The 19,125-nt window shown below is 36.3% G+C and overlaps 1 protein-coding gene across 1 annotated transcript in view; it reads left to right on the forward strand.

Moving 5' to 3' along the window:
- Positions 1-19,125, forward strand: part of LOC107718841 (E3 ubiquitin-protein ligase FANCL-like) — a 20,143-nt gene continuing 1,018 nt past the window's right edge. The window contains exons 1-12 of the mRNA XM_016526084.1: positions 1-348; positions 513-589; positions 814-823; positions 1,580-1,678; positions 2,185-2,241; positions 2,411-2,508; positions 5,762-5,858; positions 8,196-8,264; positions 15,284-15,434; positions 15,562-15,645; positions 17,327-17,372; positions 17,708-17,789. Of these exons, the coding sequence (XP_016381570.1) occupies positions 262-348; positions 513-589; positions 814-823; positions 1,580-1,678; positions 2,185-2,241; positions 2,411-2,508; positions 5,762-5,858; positions 8,196-8,264; positions 15,284-15,434; positions 15,562-15,645; positions 17,327-17,372; positions 17,708-17,789 (957 nt within the window). The 5' untranslated portion in view covers positions 1-261. The remainder of the gene's footprint in view (positions 349-512; positions 590-813; positions 824-1,579; positions 1,679-2,184; positions 2,242-2,410; positions 2,509-5,761; positions 5,859-8,195; positions 8,265-15,283; positions 15,435-15,561; positions 15,646-17,326; positions 17,373-17,707; positions 17,790-19,125) is intronic.

Genomic DNA, 19,125 nt, shown 5'->3' on the forward strand with positions numbered 1-19,125 from the left:
TTTCTGTTGCAAATTAGTTCAAATAAAGTTCGGTCATTCAAACTTTAATGACGTCAGCGTCAGCGATGCTTGAGTCTTTTCGCGGGAAGTTACTTTCGCTTTGCCTGTATCACAACAGCGGACAAAGCTTCTGACAGCAGTGTTCTGCCTATAAAGCGTTAGTCTGTGTTTATATGGTTTAGTTTATTGTCGAGACATCTAAATAGGTGTTTAGCTAGCGGTTTATATTCAGCCTGTGCTTTGGCATACTTATTTTTCATCATGAACTGTTTGCTGATGAGAGAAAGTCCTATGATTATTCCGCTTAATAAGGAGAAGACAGTCTATGACGGGTTCATCCCAGTACTGGTAAGAAAAGTTTCACATCTCAGTTCACAATCATGCTAAATAAGACAGCGTAGGTTGTCAGCTTCGTTTACAGTGTGAATGTGTAATGTGTCGTGTGAATCATACCAGAAGGTGAACCGATTGTCACAAGTGTCACATTTTTCTCATTATTTTATCTTTGACAGGAAAAAGACTTAAGGATAAGAATATCTCTACCGGCTGATCGTCAGATGAAACGGGCAAAGTATGATTCATTGCAATAGTATTTCTTTAAAAGTAGTTTTTGTATATGATGGCCGTCGAATGTTATGTCGGTGTATATGTTATTGCCTTTTTTTATTAAGGTAGCAGAGAACATAAACAACATCAAACAAAATATCAACGTGAAGAACATTAGACCATTTACAAAATATAGTCATATATAAAATGTCTTAAATAATGAATAAATCTCAGTTACACTTATAACAAAATATTCTATATTGTAAGCAAAAATACTGTAAAATCAATTTCATATTTGTATTATTTGATAAAGTTACCAAAATGCTTTTAAACTGCTCCAATTCTTTTTCATTCCATTTAAATTTGTGTATATAATGTTGAGCCAGTATAAATAAGTCACTCATAAACAGTACATTTTTATTATTTTCTGTTTTTTTTTTATTATTTACAGTTTTATTTGATTTGTTATATATATAGCATTATATAGTGGTTCAACCATAGACTGTAAAAAAAGATGGACGACGCACCTTTAATCTCTTCCATTGAAGAAAAGTGAAGCCGCCATTGTCCCAACAGGGCGCGGCCATATTGCGCTGATTTGGGATCAGTCTCAGCTGTCAATCATGACGTCACACTCCCGTTTTTATAGCATCACTTAACTAACTAAAACCAAAATTATTTAAAAAAACGAACACTTGAACTTACATCAGCGTGATAAAATCTGCATCAAATGACAAAAGCCATCTTTGGAAAAAAATTATTTGAAGTGAAATTTAATTATTTAGTTTGTCCCATGTCCCATTAGATTGCATGGAGAGGGCGGGGTTTATGACCTATACTGGGACCAGCCACCTGGGGGCGATCGAAATGCAATGGCTTCACTTTTTAAGACTCGTGCGGCACACTTGGGTTCAACGCATTATATTGTGGGTTTTTTTTTTAGTCACAGATCGAACAATTTTTTTCGGATAAGCAAGAAAAAAAATATTTAAAGCACAGAGAATGAACATGCCGTGAAGGGTTTTTGACATAGGCTAATTTTATGTGTATGAATACGCAACTCGCTATTTCCGCGAAACACCGTCTGAAACACGTCTCTTGTGCACACTTTGATTGTGTGCGAGAACAGCACGTGAGTAACAAATTGAGCTCTCTTTCGTTTCTTCTTTTTGTGGTTTAAAATTGCTTGTTCGTGTAAATTGGCAAATTGATCTGCGAATCACGTGCGTGCCGAACGTGGTGGTTGGGGACCTCTGCTCTACAAAATGTGATAAATATGCATTCTGTGTGAACGGTTTAGTTTCGGTTTTGACGTAAACAACATAATCTCTGCATTGATGTTATTTTTTCCCGCAACATTGTGAATGAACAACGTAGCAGCGACACTAGTGGGTTCAACTGGATAGACTAACAAAAACATTAAAATGCAATGACACTTATATCGTCGTCGCATTTCGTGCGCCACTGATAAGGCTGCCTGACGCACACCTAAAATTTTAATGCAACGTTTTTGCATTCGAATGTGGATTTTTATTTTAAATTCGACGAATATTCGAAATTAGATTTTTTTTTGACAGCCCTAATGTAGCCTAATAGTTTAATCACAATATTTGTATTTGATTGATTTTCTTTTAACAGAGGTTACAGCATTCAGCTAATTTGATGGCTTTTATCCTGGAACTCAGAACAGTATTGGTAAATATTCTTAAAATATTGCACGATTTATCCCCAGGGCTGGACATTACCATATTGATGTTGACAAATGTTACACATGATGTAATGTTCAGCATCATATTACCATAATAAGCACATGAGTCCCGCAGATTGAATAAATGATTATCATTACAAACTTGTCTATTATCAGGAAGTGGTGTTGAAGAGCCAACCAGGATGTCAGTCCTTCTCACCACCTCAGTATTATTCCCAGCTGATAACAGAAATGGAGATCTTAGGATGGGATAAGTATGATGTTTCTAGTGGACTAGTGCTTCCCTCGGCTCGCATTGCATTGTGTTCTCTTATAATTACATACAGTACAAATCCTTTGCATTACTATAAACATGTAGGACATTAGGACTTAGTTTCATGAAAACAGTGTGTCAGATTTCTTGCTTTGTAATAGAAGAGGCTAATGTGGTGTCTGTCAGCCACATATCAAGCTGTGATTTCACTAGGCTTCTCATTTTCCACTTTCTATTAATGTCCAAAGATATAATTATGATATTAGCAAATGCAAATTGGTCTAATTGGAGACCCACTCTCAAGTTTAATGGGGAAATGTAGGCTGAAAAGTTAGGCTGGAAATAAGGTGCACGTTTCAGACCTGAATTGCGGTCAGAAGTATTATACACCAGTGCTATCTGTAAATGCACTTGAGATTAATTAAGATCCTTAATTCGTGTCTCTGTTAATAGCCTCAAGTCCGGCACAGTTGCGGACCCTGATTGGTTTAGGAAGGGGGAAGTGCCGCAGAACCTGGTCATTTTAATGAGTTTTAGTTGCCTTGAAGAAGCCACATTTACTGTTAATTACTGTATAGATGGGGTCAAGTCTGTTCTCCCCTCTTATCCCCAGAATAGTTCAAAAGAGTCAGATATTTAGAAAATTACAAAACATCAGTCTCTGGCTGCTTTATAGTGCAGTCTAAGTATGCTATTTGGAATAGCACAGCAAAGCGTTAGGTCATAAGTAAATGAAACTTGAATATTTTGACTTTGATCCCATTTTGCTCCCATTTCACTGTGAGATATTGCGTTTGTCATCTGAAACGGTTCAGATTTTTTTAGACAATTGGTGCATGGGAGCCATGGTGAGAGTTTGTCACACCTTGCACATGTATGAGAGAGAAGCACGGGGCCTCTCGCTGTGGTCTTTTAACACCCCGCCAAGATAATGACACCTGAGCAGGTTTCCTATTGGCTGGTCTTCTCACCATCTCACTCTAGCCAGCAGTTATATCTTAAAACCCATGATCCCTGGTGGCACCTGTGAGAATGGAATAACTGTACTATTCTCAGCAGCTGGCTTTTTGCATATCTGGAAAGTTGTGATGAGAAGTCTTCGCAAAAGTGGCCTTGACGGTATTACAGTTTGTTTTCCCCATCTTACTCTTCCGATTTTTTGTTTTTTTGTTTCTTGTACAGCTTTATGCTTTCATCTGTGGCCTGTTTGTATGCAAACATGCCAAATGTTCCTTCGCCATTTACGAGGGTAGCTGATTTTCTAGTTGCAAATGTAATGCTCTCATCAATCCTCCCAGCAAGACATTGAGCCGTCAAGCTGTTTCAATCAACTGAGGTGAACGCCAGCAAGGCCTGATACTGTGGCGGGAGATTCCTGTAGAATGCAGAGTGGCTGAATGGGATTCCAGCTCAGAAAAGAGATCTCAATTTTGAAGAAATTAATGATTGGTGTGATTTTGTGCCAAAAGCTCATGTAATTGAACGTGATGCAAAAGATTTGTCCCGTTGCTTCATGGGTTGTGAGAGAAAAACACTGAGCATTAAGGACATTTTGAACAATGGAACAGAAAAAGAAAAGAAGATTGTTTGTAGGTGGATCCGTCAAAATGTTTGCAAAATGTTTTTTTGTTTGTTTGTTTGTTTTTTGTTTTGTTAATAAAATGCATTTTAAAAATCTTAAATTAACTGTCATAAAACCTGTGGAAACCCTGTACATAGAAACCAATTTATAAAGTAGACTGCTGCTATTAGGGTAATCCACAATGCATTATGGTAAACGTTTGTAATATATAAAGGCGTTTATTTTTTTTAAAGGGGTCATATGATGCGATTTCAATTTTTCGTTTCTCTTTGGAGTGTTACAAGCTCTTGGTGCATAAAGAAGATCTGTAAAGTTGCAAAGACTAAAGTCTCAAATCCAAAGAGATATTCTTTATAAAAGTTAAGAGTTAACCACGCCTACCTAAAACGGCTCATTCTAACACGCCCCCACATATCTACATCACGATGTGGGAAGATTTGCATAACACCACCCAAATGTTCACGCAAAGAAAGAAAGCGTAACTTCGATTAACCGGTGGGAAAATTTCTTCACCGTCACAACCCTAGTGACGAGCCGTTCTCATGATACCGTTTACTTTAGCCGCGGAACTTGCTAACTAGCACGTTATTAGGAAAGGCGAGTTGCAAAGATTCATAAAATAACCTTATACTCACTTCTGTAGGTGAGGCTGGATCATGAATGATTTGCGCGAACATAAATGCATTTAGGTAGATCGGGGGACGCATTCCCTTCAAAAACAAAGGTAATCCACTGTTTTGTCAATCAACAATCGTGGGAGGGCCTGGGTCTGTGTGACGTCACACAGACAGGCATCTGATAATGGCTTGATTTGAGAAAGGGGAAATTATTTGACGAGATTAAAAAAAAACAGTGGATGGATCTTTATCATTATGGTTGTGTACCCACACTGCCAACACACATTTCAGTTCAAACAACTTGTAAAAGTGCATGTGGCATCCGATGACCCCTTTAACTTGATTCTTTGCATCACTACTTTTCACTGTACTTTTTAATTAAAAGGAAAATAATCACCAATATTAAAAAAAGGTGAAAAACTGAAATAATCGTGAGCTGAAGTTTAAGTTGCAAAATGGTCACTAGTGAGTTAGTTACAAAAAAATTGTATTAATGTACAAAAAGTTGTTTATTTTCTGCAGTAATAGCAGAGGAGAGTGTGAGCCAAAGAAAAGTGTAGAAGTTCTTCTCCCAGAGTTATTATGTGAATCTCAGTGCTTAGGGACAAATTGTGGGTATGTAATCCTGCAGTTTTTGCCAATGGGAATACTCGGAGCAAAGTGTGCATGTATGGACTAACCACGATATGCTGTTACACGACTCGTAAATAAGCTGCTGAAATACAAGTGTGTCATGTGAAGTGCTGGAATTTTAGCAATAAATCAGCTGTGGTCGCTGTAGTCGATTCAAGACTTTCAGCACTCTTTGCTGGGAGAAAGGATTGTGTAGATCTGAGGAGCTTCTTTAAATGAAGAAATCAACCAAAATCTTTTTTTCCCCCCAAACCAAAAGATCTTGCCTGATTTATTGAGTTAGAACCAAAATACACATCCTTCAGTGAAACAGTTATGTTTTTACTTACAAAAGATGTTCTGTAAGTGGTCACTGTTGACCTGTCTGATGTGTGTATAATGTATGTGCTCTTATGTGTGGTTCTATTGATCTGTTTTGGCAGGCTGCTCTTCATTGATGCAGAGTTCCGCACACTCAAGCTGAAGGCAGAGGACTCTGCAGGTCGTCAACACGCCATTACAGTCAAGCTCAAGTCCAAGGTCAAACCAAGGGTCAAGCACTATTTTATTTCTTATTTTCTCTCAGCTTGATATTTTATGATCAGTTTTTACATGGTCCTTTTTAAGGGTTGTATGATTGGCATTCAGTAAAAACTAGTTTTTTTTCAATTTAACACAATAATTTGGTATCATTATTAATTTATCTCTTATGCTTACCAAGGATACATTAATATTCTGAAGCATTATTACAATTTAAGATAACCATTTTAGTATAATACTTGTAATAGCAAAGCTGAATTGTTAGCAGCCATTACTCCAATCTTCAGTGTCACACGATCCTTCAGATATCATTTTAATATGCTCATTTGCTGCTCAAGGAACATTTATTATTATCATCAGTTGGAAACAGTTGTGCTGCTTAATATTTTTGTATATAGAATATGTAGAAGTTTCAAAAGAACATGCATTGAATTAAAAAATATATATATTTTTAAAGGGAAAAAACAATCTTTAAAAAATGCTATTACTGACCACAAATGTGTAAATATATATACAAATACACACAAAGTGAGCCACATTTGTCTAAATGTGACCATTTCCCATTTTTATTAACCAAGTTTCACATTGGAGTTCACACAAAAAGAAACTTAAAATATTTTGCAAATTTAATTTGCAAATTTCTGATTTTTGTGGGTCACAGATGGCTGGATAAGTTCACACAGCTTTCTATATCTAGATTCTCAGACTGAGCTGGACTGCAAAAGGAGCAGAACTTTGGTTTAGGTATCTAACTTTAAGCAGGTGGCACTAATGTGCTGTGACTGTAAGATTATGTTGAGAGATGGAACCATGAGATTGTGGCAGGGTCTGAAGGAGAGGCGAGAGAGTGTGCGGGGATGCGGTGGCACAGATAAGACCATGAGTGATCCTCATAAGGTGATTACAGGGGCCACAGAAGAAGCAGAAAATTGTGCCGTGTGAGTGGTTTAGTCTGAGTGTGAGTGAGCTCTGCCTGGCATTGGAAGTGGTGACATGGTATAGATGCCAGTGGCTCTTTGTGGACACTCCACGGGGTCCTGATGAGATTCAGCAGGGCGTGAGAAGCCCCCTGTGCCCACCTGCCCACCGTCCTGCAGGGTGCTAAAAATAGCCGTGATCTACCCACCTCACATCTGCTCATCTTCCCGGAGCTGGGCACCTCTCACAAGGCCCTCCGTCACCCAGCAGCAGCTTGCTCAACAGGAGCCAGTAAAGGCATCTCTGCTGCCGGTGGAAATGTGGGTTGTGAGGTCATACACATAGTTGTATTATTGGTTGTAGCATGGAAACATATGTAAGAGCATTTCAAGATTAAAGAGGTTGATTAAGAAAGGCCTTCAGGTGTGGTAAGTTTTCCTAGTGTTTTAGCATTGAGAGTGGATATGCTCTTAAAAATAATATAATTTATTTTAATATAAATGTATCATTAATATTTGTAACTGTAATTGTATTCATTTATTATTTAATTTTATATTAATGTTGTATATAATATGCACTATTGTTCAGTATTCATAGTATATACCATTGTTATTACCCAAGTCTCTTGTGCTCATTAAGGCTTACCAAAATAAAGTAAGAAGAATAGTACAGCAATCACTGTTTTTTTAGTTTGAATATATTTTAAAATGTAATTTATTCCTGTGATGGCAAAGCTACATTTCCAGCAGCCATTACTCCAGTCTTTAGTGTCACATGATCCTACAGAAATCATTCTAATATACTGATTTGGTGCTCAGGAAACATTTCTTATTATTGTTAAAATGTTAAATGCTGTTAATGTTAAAAACAGCTGTGCTGTGCAATATTATTGTGGAAACCGTGACTTTTTTCAGGAGCATTTGATGAACAGAAAGATCAAAAGAAAAGCACTTATTTCAAATGGAGATCTTTTGTAATATTATAATTTACTGTCACTTCTTTAAAAAAAATTATTCTGACCCCAAACTTTTGACTGAGTGCAATTTTTTATATATATATATACTTTCTAATACTTTTACTTATGGGAGCCATCATTTCAGTCAAATTGCCATTTTTGCCAAGTAGATTAAACATTTTAAAACAGTAAATCTAGTTATAAATAATCTAAGCATGTTTTTTACTATGTTTTTCACGAAGCACAAGTAAGGATGATATTTAATAATTATATACATACCAAAACACCGTAATAAGAATGAATGATTATCTTACCTTTTACACTTTAATATTTGAAAAACACCATTCCAGACTTTCATTAACATTTTTATTGATAAAAACATCTGCTAAATTACTACTTGCTTACCACGTATACTGTTTTAAACCGTGATTATATCTCTCTCTTTTTTTTCCCTCTCTTTTTAGTATCCAACTGAGGCCCCAGATTTTTCTGCAGATCTTCCTGTTCCGTTGGTCATCACATGGACCTCTCAGGTACATAGTCGTAAAATTACTTAACTTTTTGAATAGAAAAAAAAAATTTATTGAAAAGTTGATTTGGCTTTTTATCATATTACCAAAATTGTCCTTTAAAAAAAAAAAAACTATTGAAGTACAATGTTTTTAATTAACAAAGTTTTTTGGCATTTGAAGGCATGTTAAAAGGTGTTCCGTTCCACCGCCGCTTTGATGTTGCATCCATAAAAAACAATAACTCCGCTCACAAAGGCTCAAGCTGTGCCAAATAAACCGACAGGACGGCGATCTGGAACGCTACATATGTTAGCGGCCTCTAATGAGCCTCGACGAGTTTCCTCTTACGTTTAACAATTAAAAGCGAGAACGGAGACCCATTTTTCACTGTCGTTTTTTCTTTTCTTTTATGTAAAGCACTTTGAATTACCATTGTGTATGAAATGTGCTATACAAATAAACTTGCCTTGCCTTGCCTTGCCTTATAAATAATCTAAGCATGTTTTTTACTATGTTTTTCACTAAGCACAAGTAAGGATGATATTTAATAATTATATACATACCAAAACACCGTAATAAGAATGAATGATTATCTTACCTTTTACACTTTAATATTTGAAAAACACCATTCCAGACTTTCATTCACATTATTATTGATAAAAACATCTGCTAAATTACTACTTGCTTACCACGTATACTGTTTTAAACCGTGATTATATCTCTCTCTTTTTTTTCCCTCTCTTTTTAGTATCCAACTGAGGCCCCAGATTTTTCTGCAGATCTTCCTGTTCCGTTGGTCATCACATGGACCTCTCAGGTACATAGTCGTAAAATTACTTAACTTTTTGAATAGAAAAAAAAAATTTATTGAAAAGTTGATTAGTAAATCTAGTTATAGTTATATAACTATAGTTATAGTTATAGTTATAGTTATATAAGTTATATAAATCTAGTTATAGATCTACTACTAGATCTCAGTGCTGCGTTTGACACTGTCGATCATAACATACTACTAGAGCTATGTTTTTCACGAAGCACAAGTAAGGATGATATTTAATAATTATATACATACCAAAACACCGTAATAAGAATGAATGATTATCTTACCTTTTACACTTTAATATTTGAAAAACACCATTCCAGACTTTCATTAACATTTTTATTGATAAAAACATCTGCTAAATTACTACTTGCTTACCACGTATACTGTTTTAAACCGTGATTATATCTCTCTCTTTTTTTTCCCTCTCTTTTTAGTATCCAACTGAGGCCCCAGATTTTTCTGCAGATCTTCCTGTTCCGTTGGTCATCACATGGACCTCTCAGGTACATAGTCGTAAAATTACTTAACTTTTTGAATAGAAAAAAAAAATTTATTGAAAAGTTGATTTGGCTTTTTATCATATTACCAAAATTGTCCTTTAAAAAAAAAAAAACTATTGAAGTACAATGTTTTTAATTAACAAAGTTTTTTGGCATTTGAAGGCATGTTAAAAGGTGTTCCGTTCCACCGCCGCTTTGATGTTGCATCCATAAAAAACAATAACTCCGCTCACAAAGGCTCAAGCTGTGCCAAATAAACCGACAGGACGGCGATCTGGAACGCTACATATGTTAGCGGCCTCTAATGAGCCTCGACGAGTTTCCTCTTACGTTTAACAATTAAAAGCGAGAACGGAGACCCATTTTTCACTGTCGTTTTCTTTTTATCATCGTCCTCTGTTTTCGCCTCCTCCCCTGAAAAACAGGCTCCTCTTCAGTCATACGTTTGCTCCAATTACTTTGAGGTGGATGAAAGCGACTTGGCATATTGCACAGCAGTGGTGTGAGTTAGGGAGGGTTGTGGTTGTGTTGGGTGAGGGAGGCAGTGGAACATGGCTCTCTGACAGAGAAGACCAGCTCAGCACACAGCAGCCTTCTGTCGGCTGAAGTCCTGCTGCGCTGCTGATGTCTTGATGCATCTCCTCTGTTCAGGGAAGAGAAAGGCCTGTCTGCCTGCCTCTCACATACATTTGAATGAGTAATGATTACCTGCGCTCAACTGACTGTGTGTGTGTGTGTGAGAAAGAGTGTCAGTGAGTTTGTGAGTAATGTAGAATATAGATCAGGAGATTTGGCGGGGTGTGCTCTTTGTTTGGTGGCAGACACAGGGGTGCAGGTGTGTCTCAGCGGGATTTACACTTAACCAGCCACCCGGTCCGACTCTTGGAGTGCACAAAGAGAAACAATGCTCACTGCATGAATTTTAACCCCTCGGCCTATTTAAAAAAAATTATATACAATACCGATAAAAAGTTTGGTGTTGGTAAGATCTTTTAATGTTTTTGAATAAAGTCCTTTATGTTCACCAGGATGGATTTACTTGATTTATTTAATTAAAAAAAGTAATATCGTAAAATATTACAATTTAAAATAATTGTTTCTGATTTAATATAAATTAAATGCCTTTACTGTCACTTTTATATAGCATTATATTTTTATAGCATTATATGCATTATAATAATAATTTGTTTAGCCCAGCATTGCTTCATTACATGGTGGGTCCTTAACAATCACAATTATAGACTATGAGCATTAAGGAATGCATATCTCTCTGTGTGAAATTATTGATTTATTTACTTGACACTTGTTCACTAAATGACTGAAAATGCACCATTGAACATTATGAGGAGGGACCTAATTGGGAGAGTTAACAGAACAGTAAGCATGCTGTCACCTCACTGGGGAGGAATCCATTGTGCCGTTCCACATTTCGGGCACATTTCCAAGAGAAATTCAATTATGAGGACATCCAGCCTGCACCATATATTTAAATAAAAGCATAACTATAATCACACAACCGGCATTAATTGGGAAATAATTGCTGTGTCTTTGCACCTGTGCAATGCTAAATTGAGTGTGCTGTATTGGCACAATGACCCATCATATTTGTTTTATGCTCTCCTTCCTATATCAAACCGTCCCCACCTGTGTGGCATCAGGAAAAAGCTCATTCACATTAATATGTTCTAGTCTTAAGAAAGACTGGATTTATCCAGATTACTATGCTGTTTGATTTTCCTGTCTGCATATCCCTTGCCTTAGTGCTACTGTCTAAAAAAACCCAAGTCATTTGATTTGTTTTGTTATGTTCAATTACCAGCTCTGGCTGCTCCATTCAGCTCTGACTCTGTGCTCTTCAATTTAACATGTATGGAAATGTATCAGAGAATCAGGCACATAATCAACATCAGCACACACAAATTATGTGACAAAAGAAAAACACATGAGATCTCATCCTCCAAATGCAGCCAGTCCTGTCCCTCTTAAATTAAATGAGATTGGCTCATTTGATGTTGTTGAAATATTACAATGCTTCAAAATTACTGTTGACAAATGTGATTTAACATCTCACTATCTAAAATCAATCTAGTTTTCCTTTGGATCACAGCAAAAATGCACAGACCACTAAAAATACACTGTCTATGTGTGTATATAAACATGTTTTAGACATGTTTCTCTCTCTCTCTCTCTCTGTAATATCTAATAACCTTTTTTAAAATATGTGTGTGTGTGTGTGTGTATGTATGTATACAGTATATGTGTGTGTGTGTGTGTGTGTGTATATATATATATATATATATATATAATATTATCTTACATGCAAGATCACAATCAATAATTCTTTTTCACAAGGGTAGACCCATGCACACCTATTTTCTAGGAAACATATTACTAACTGAGCTTAGTCACACAGTAGTGTCTCTATGTAATGACATACAGTTTTATGCTGTTTCAGGTATGGCCGCAGAATGATCATATTGATTGGTTTAGCAGTACAGGCCATCTTTGGAGTGGGGGTCGCTTTCGCCCCAAATTTCTACATATATGTCCTGCTTCGCTTCGTGGTGGGCATGACGATTTCCGCAGTAATCATGAATGCATTTGTGTTGGGTAAGTAATAGATCCACTAAAGACTCCAATATTTTAACTTGTTACACAGTAAAATCCTGAGTGTTAAATTAACACTGCTCGGAGCATATATGGTCTCACTCTAAAAGAGTGTTAAAGTAACACTGAAGCAGTGTTAAAGTTAATGAGATAATTATGTGATTAATTAAGTGCATTAGTGATGAACAGCTGCTGTTAGCAAGCAGAATCACAGGAGAAAAGAGAAACACAAGAACTACAACTGACTTCAACCACAGCCTTCAGGTGTTCATCACTAATGCTCAATCATATATATATATAATATCATCTTACATGACTGTCAATAGAATTAAATAATATTAGTTAATCTCATAATTCTCATTTCCGTCCAGTCTTTAAAAATCTGAATGAAATATGACTAACTTCAAATTCTATAAAAGTGTTTTTTGTTGTTGTTTTTTACATAAATGGACAGCCCTAAAAATACATTTGTAAAAAAAAATAAAAACTTTTTCACAGACAAATAAATAAAACATCTAAATTGAAATATAATCTTTTATTTTTGAAAGTTTACCTTCAGCAGTATATGGACTTACAGTGCTTATAATATATGTGCAGTTAGGGTGGCATCATTTTAGATATTCAAAAGTATGATAACACAAAAAGTTAATTGCAGCTGCTGCCTTTTTCGATGCTAAATAAGCCTAATCGTATTTATCAGCACTAAAAATAAAGCAGTTGTCGTGGCTGTGAGCAGAGTGGATCTGGTGTCCAGACTAAAGCATTCTGATTTTGGGCTGAGATTAAAGACCTTGAATTGGCAGCCGGGTGGAAAGCGAGGAGCGTGGGTCTGAGGTCCCAGCGGTGTGGGCGACCTGTGCTCCCTCACTCTGACAGCATGGAGTGAAACAGGGCCAGAGCCATCAGCTGTCAATCATCAGCTGTGATTTATGAGCGGCCATACTCAAACCATTAGCTCTGCCTCACCACTGGACAGCTCCAAAGGGAACAGAGGCCTACTGTGTTTGTGTATGTTAGAATTAGAGGAAGCCGTTATGCTGAACTGTAGATGGGTCGTCTGTGGTTCTCAGTGATCAAACGCTATTGCTGAATTTCTCTTGTTTGCTGATGTATGAGTTTTGGTCTTTTCCTGTTCAGTCACATTTTATATTTGATTTGTTCTTGGTTGGTGCTTTAATCAGTGGTTTGTTGACAGGTAGTTGATGAAGACTTGGCAAGACTTCAGTGGGATCGTTCTTTTTTTTTCATTTTCCTCCCCGAGTGTTGATGGCAGAGGGTTGAAGAGTTTGTATAAAGCAGTGATATGAAACCAGACATGTGGACAGTATCAACATCTTCCATATGCAGAAGTGTTCAGGAGTTATTAAAGACAGCCTAGCCAATGTCAGACTGGAAAAAAAAAACTGTTGTTCCTGCAGATCAAGAGTTGCACAAAAATTTAAAAGGATACTATTTCTAGCGTCTAGTCACTTCTGAGAGTCGGAAAAACGTTTAAGAGTACAACCGCGGACTGAGAGGCTTCATGCCTATTCAAACTGAAATGTTTGAGCCAGTTGGATTTTAAATATGATGCCAAAAATATAATATATATAAAAATATAACATGGTAATTAATTGATCAGTTGCATGATTATGGTTTAGTGCCATAAAGTGTTTCAAATACTGTGGCAGAAATCATGTATTCACGTCTTAATTAGTACAATCATTCCACTCCTTCTGCAGATTGGAATGAAATGCAATCAGCCTATCTATTTTCTACATGGATGTTATTGATCTTATTGTAAACAATTCATCTGTATTCATATGTTAATATTTAAATTTATTTATTTATTTATTTATTTTTAAAATTTGCATTCCAGTTTTTGTTTCGGTCTGTGTGATCCCGCCCACTGCCAGTTTAACCAATAGTATTTCTACACCATTATGCAATAGGTTCAGTTGTTCACTCGAATTTGCGCATTGACCAACAGCTGCTTGATTTGAAAGTGACTTCTGTGTGAGATGTAATTCATACAACTTCATACACTATTGACAACGGACCTTTTTCGCAAATTTTCATAAAAATTTTATTGTGACAGCACCTTAACCGTTAAAAAAAAAAAAATTTATATCAAAATTTGAATATTGAAAAAAATGAATTTAAAAATGAAATTTTGTCAAAGTGCTGTCAAAAAGATTAATTGTGATTAATCACATTCCAAATATTTTTTTTTTTACATAATATATGTGTGTGTACTGTGTATATTTATTATTTATATATAAATACACACACATACAGTATAAATTTGGAAAATATTTGCATGTATTTACATGTATTTATATTATATATAAATATATTTCATATATAAACATAACATATCTTTCTTATATATACATGCATGTGTGTGTATTTATATATACATAATAAATATTCACACTACACACACATACTGTATACCAGTGGTCACCAACCTTTTTAGGCCCAAGATCCCTGACCTCGGCCTTTATGAAAGACAAGATCTACCTATTGAAGAATTGATAGAAAAAGACATCCAAGGAGGGTTCCCCTGTAAAAATCGCATTCTGGGGAAATGTTTTTTCGGCGGGGATCTTCAAGTAAAATTCACATTCCAGGGACTAAATATCACGTTATTGGTACTGGAACCAGAAAAACCCACGAAAGCAGACTCCATGAGAAGGATCGCCATCGGTAACATTACATTCATAGTACTACATTTGAATCTCATTATTTGCAAATCACCCACCATCCATCCAGCTATAGCCATCCACAATCATTTCCCGAGATATTAAGCTGCCATATCGCTGTTCTTCCCCAGGAAACAATGTCTCAATAAAGGTACAAATTGACCCCAGACACCCCAAAATGCTGCCGGAGTGCTGTTTGCTCGGGGCTGAGCACGGTAGGCAAAGATCGCGATCAACGCGATATACTATGTTAACAAAAACTTTAATTTTGGATGCAATTAATCACGATTCATCGCTTGACAGCACTAAAATGAAATGAAATTTTTGGGTAAACTGCCGCTTAGTGACAAACATAAGGCAAATACCAGCTCTCAAGCAGGAAAAATACATTTGAGACAAATTTTTTGCCCTTTGTTTTACACCCAGAGCACCTTAGCCAATGTCCACAGTCAGTTCCTGTTAAATGTGGAGGCTCTGTCTGAGTTCTGGTCGGTGCTGGATGAGATCGATGAGCAGACGTGGGTACTGGAACCAGAAAAACCCACGAAAGCAGACTCCATGAGAAGGATCGCCATCGGTAACATTACATTCATAGTACTACATTTGAATCTCATTATTTGCAAATCACCCACCATCCATCCAGCTATAGCCATCCACAATCATTTCCCGAGATATTAAGCTGCCATATCGCTGTTCTTCCCCAGGAAACAATGTCTCAATAAAGGTACAAATTGACCCCAGACACCCCAAAATGCTGCCGGAGTGCTGTTTGCTCGGGGCTGAGCACGGTAGGCATTTTTCATATCTGCAAATCTCTCTGTTTATCTCCACACCGCTTTTATTACGCTTTCCTGCATGTGAGAGGCAGCTCGGATGTGAGAAACTCGTGCCTCTTGTTTTTCAATTACCTCCGTACATAAGTGCACATGCTGTAAATGCTTTACTGCATTTAGACAGGAGCGCTACAGCTGGAGCGGCCCAGCTGACAGCCCGCAATATGTTTGCGGCGCAATGTGCTTTTAGATTTAGAGTGAGATGGTGCCGGAATGGAGGTCAGTTTGCACTATTTAAGCCGCCGTGATTGTTTCTTTAAATCCAAGGTCATGCTTGGCTGACAATGGCACACAGAACACATTGTCGGTTGCCTAGCAATGTTATTCATTGATATTAAATCCACACTTCAATAGTCAAGACGGTGGCAGTCGCAGACCCTCCGAGCGCGAGGTCAGACAGAAATATTGCTTTTTGCATTTACAAATGACAAACAGAGAGTGCGGCTATCACGTTCCTCCCAGATTGATCTCTCGGGTGGAACAGCCATGATGAGCGCGTTTTATTTGAATTATTTGAATATTTCCCTTTCTGTCAGACTGTTTGTCACAGTGGGAAATGCCCTGTGCTTTCGGCCGCTCTGCTGTGGCATTTCTTCGAGAGAATAGAGATTAGAGGTAAGAAATGACGCGGCTGTGCATTGTCTGTCAGTGCTCTGCGATCAGGTGAGGAACGCTGAATGAGAGATGAGGTAGAGTTAATTGAAACTGCTCGGCTACATTAGAGGGGTGAGCGCCGTTCTTGCCTTCATATACAACACTCCCTCGGGCTTGTTTTTGCCATGCAGATTGATTGATATGATTTATGTTGATGGCGTTTTTGTCCCCCAGTGCTTTGCAAACATTATGAAGTCCAGTGTGGATCGCTATTACAAAAAACATAAATAAGTCTCTATGATTTAATAATGAATAATTGAAGATGTGACAGAACAGATAACAATGCGCTCTGTTAACTAGGGTCATCATACCAATGTTACCGATAAATAAAATACCAATAAAAAATTAGATGACATGAATATAGTTTAATTATTAAAAAATAATTTGTTAATATTTAAATGAATATGGATTCATATGGATATATTTTAAACAATATACACTACCGTGTTTTTTTTTAAAGAAATGAATACTTTTATTCAGCAAGAACACATTAAATTGATCAAAAGTGACAGTAAAGACATTTATAGAGTTACAAAAGATTTCCATTTCAAATAAATGCCGTTCTTCTGAACTTTCTATTCAAATAATCCTTAAAAAAAAAAAAAATTTATCACGGACTGTTTTCAACATCAGTGATAATAAGAAATGTTTCTTGAGTAGCAAATCAGCATATTAGAATAATTTCTGAAGGATTATGTGGTATTGAAGATTTGCCATCACAGGAAAAATAAAAAATAAAGTCATTTTAAATTGTAATATTATTTGAGAGTATTACCATTTTTGCTGTATTTTTGATCAAGTAAAAGCAGTCTTTGTGAGCGTTAAGAGACTTCTTTCAAAAACATTAAAAAATCTTACCAAAATCATTAAAATTTTTATTAGTATTGTTTGCTAGTATCAAGTTAATACTGAAGCATCTGTACTTTTGACATTTGTTACTGCAATTCTGTTAATAATTTTAACTGTTGCTTGTGTTTTTCAGTTGTTACTCCTTTAAGGAATAAGTTGAATGCTAATATGCATTTATGGTAAGGAAATAATTATACATTTCTGTTTGATTCCGATTACATTTTTTCGAAGGTTGAACATGATTAACGAGGAATCAAAGTGGATGTTGCATATTTCAATGCAAATTTACCATTCCATATGCATGCCGCACATATTGTTCAGTGGATATCTGTATTACAGTGTAAAATGAATCAGAAACCACATGGTGAGAATGTCTTGGCCAAGAGTGTTGATTCTCAGTGATATCCTGGATTTTTTGGGCAGTAATCACTGAGCTGTATTCATTATACCATCATGACTTGACTGTATGCGTTTAATTAGTGTATGAAGGTCTGATTTCCTTCTCTCCTCATAGGAACCCTGACTGCAGTGTCCTACAGAATATGAAGGATGTGTTGGAGATAGAATTTCCATCGCCTACCACCCACGAAAAATCTGTACGTTGCATATTTTCGTCTCATACACTGCCACTTACAATTAGTTCCACAGCACCATCACATTTGAAGCTTGCAGTGTTTTTTTTTTTTTCCCCACCTCCTTTTCTCTTTCTGTTTTTATCATCGGGAGAGGTGGGTACGGATTTCCTTTAATTGGGTTGTTTACAGATAAGATCATTACAATAACAAAGGTGGCAGAATCTTCAGCACTATCAAGAGCTGTTTAATCATAGCTCCGCCATTTATCTTTTTTCCTTGTGTGCATTTTTTATGCTTTCTCTCTTTCAGCTCGCGGGTTGAAAGGGCGCAGTGTTTATTCACAGTCTGTACCGCAGATTAATGCTTGACCATCATTAACATTCTGATGCGAGAAAAGTTTACTGGACCAGATGTTGAAATTTTTATCTTCCATCCTTTTAATGGATTGCTCAGGAAAAAAAAGCCTCTAATTATTTGAACAGCAATATGCAAACATGGACAGTGGAGGAGAAGAGAGCAGAAGCTTAGGGAATGCGAGGGGGGGGCTGGCTGAGGCGTCTTGCTAAGCAGGAGGATTGTGTGAAGAGGGGGTCAAGCATATATAGGGTTGATGAGTCCACCTGAGTCTCCTCACCCTGTGGGAACAAATATGAGCTGCTGTGCACCAGCAGGGAGAGTGAATTTCAAATGCAGAATTTCAGATCAGACTCAGGGATACAGTATATGAAAGAGATGCTTTTCATTTATTTTTATACTTATATATACTTATATTTATATATATATTCTGTTACCATGAACTCACCATTAACTCGCAGTGATTACAAACCTGTATGACTTTCTGAATTATTTCAGTGGAACACAACTAGAGAAATTGTTTTCATGTATAGTACTGGTCACTATTTACTAATCATGCAATGAATGGAGACTGGATTTAAAATAAATTAAAATTTAAATAAAAATAATAATAAAAAAAGTGGTCCATACTGTACATCCTATGAAGTATTTTAAAGCTTAGTGTGAAGTACAAATCAAAATCGATTGTTTACTGAAAATCAGTGCATTCATGAGAAAAGTAGCAATGATTTGTTTGTTTTTTGCTTTTTTGAGTTGAATATTTTCATTGAATCAGTTCATCCAGTACACCAAACCAGTCTAAATGATTCATTCACAAATTCATGAGTTCAACTCACTGACTCAGTTAAGGCAAGCTTTTCAATTTTCACCTTATATTTGCATTTTATTTCAGCTTTATTTAAATTACAGAAAACGATTTTAATATTTTTTTAATATTTAATATTTTAATATTGTTTAGTTAACATCAACACGGCTTACTGGAAAGGAAAACTTTTTTTTTTTT

The sequence above is a fragment of the Sinocyclocheilus rhinocerous genome, unplaced genomic scaffold (genome assembly GCF_001515625.1).
Source record: "Sinocyclocheilus rhinocerous isolate Xijiao unplaced genomic scaffold, SAMN03320098_v1.1 scaffold3288, whole genome shotgun sequence".
NCBI classification, from domain to species: domain Eukaryota; kingdom Metazoa; phylum Chordata; class Actinopteri; order Cypriniformes; family Cyprinidae; genus Sinocyclocheilus; species Sinocyclocheilus rhinocerous.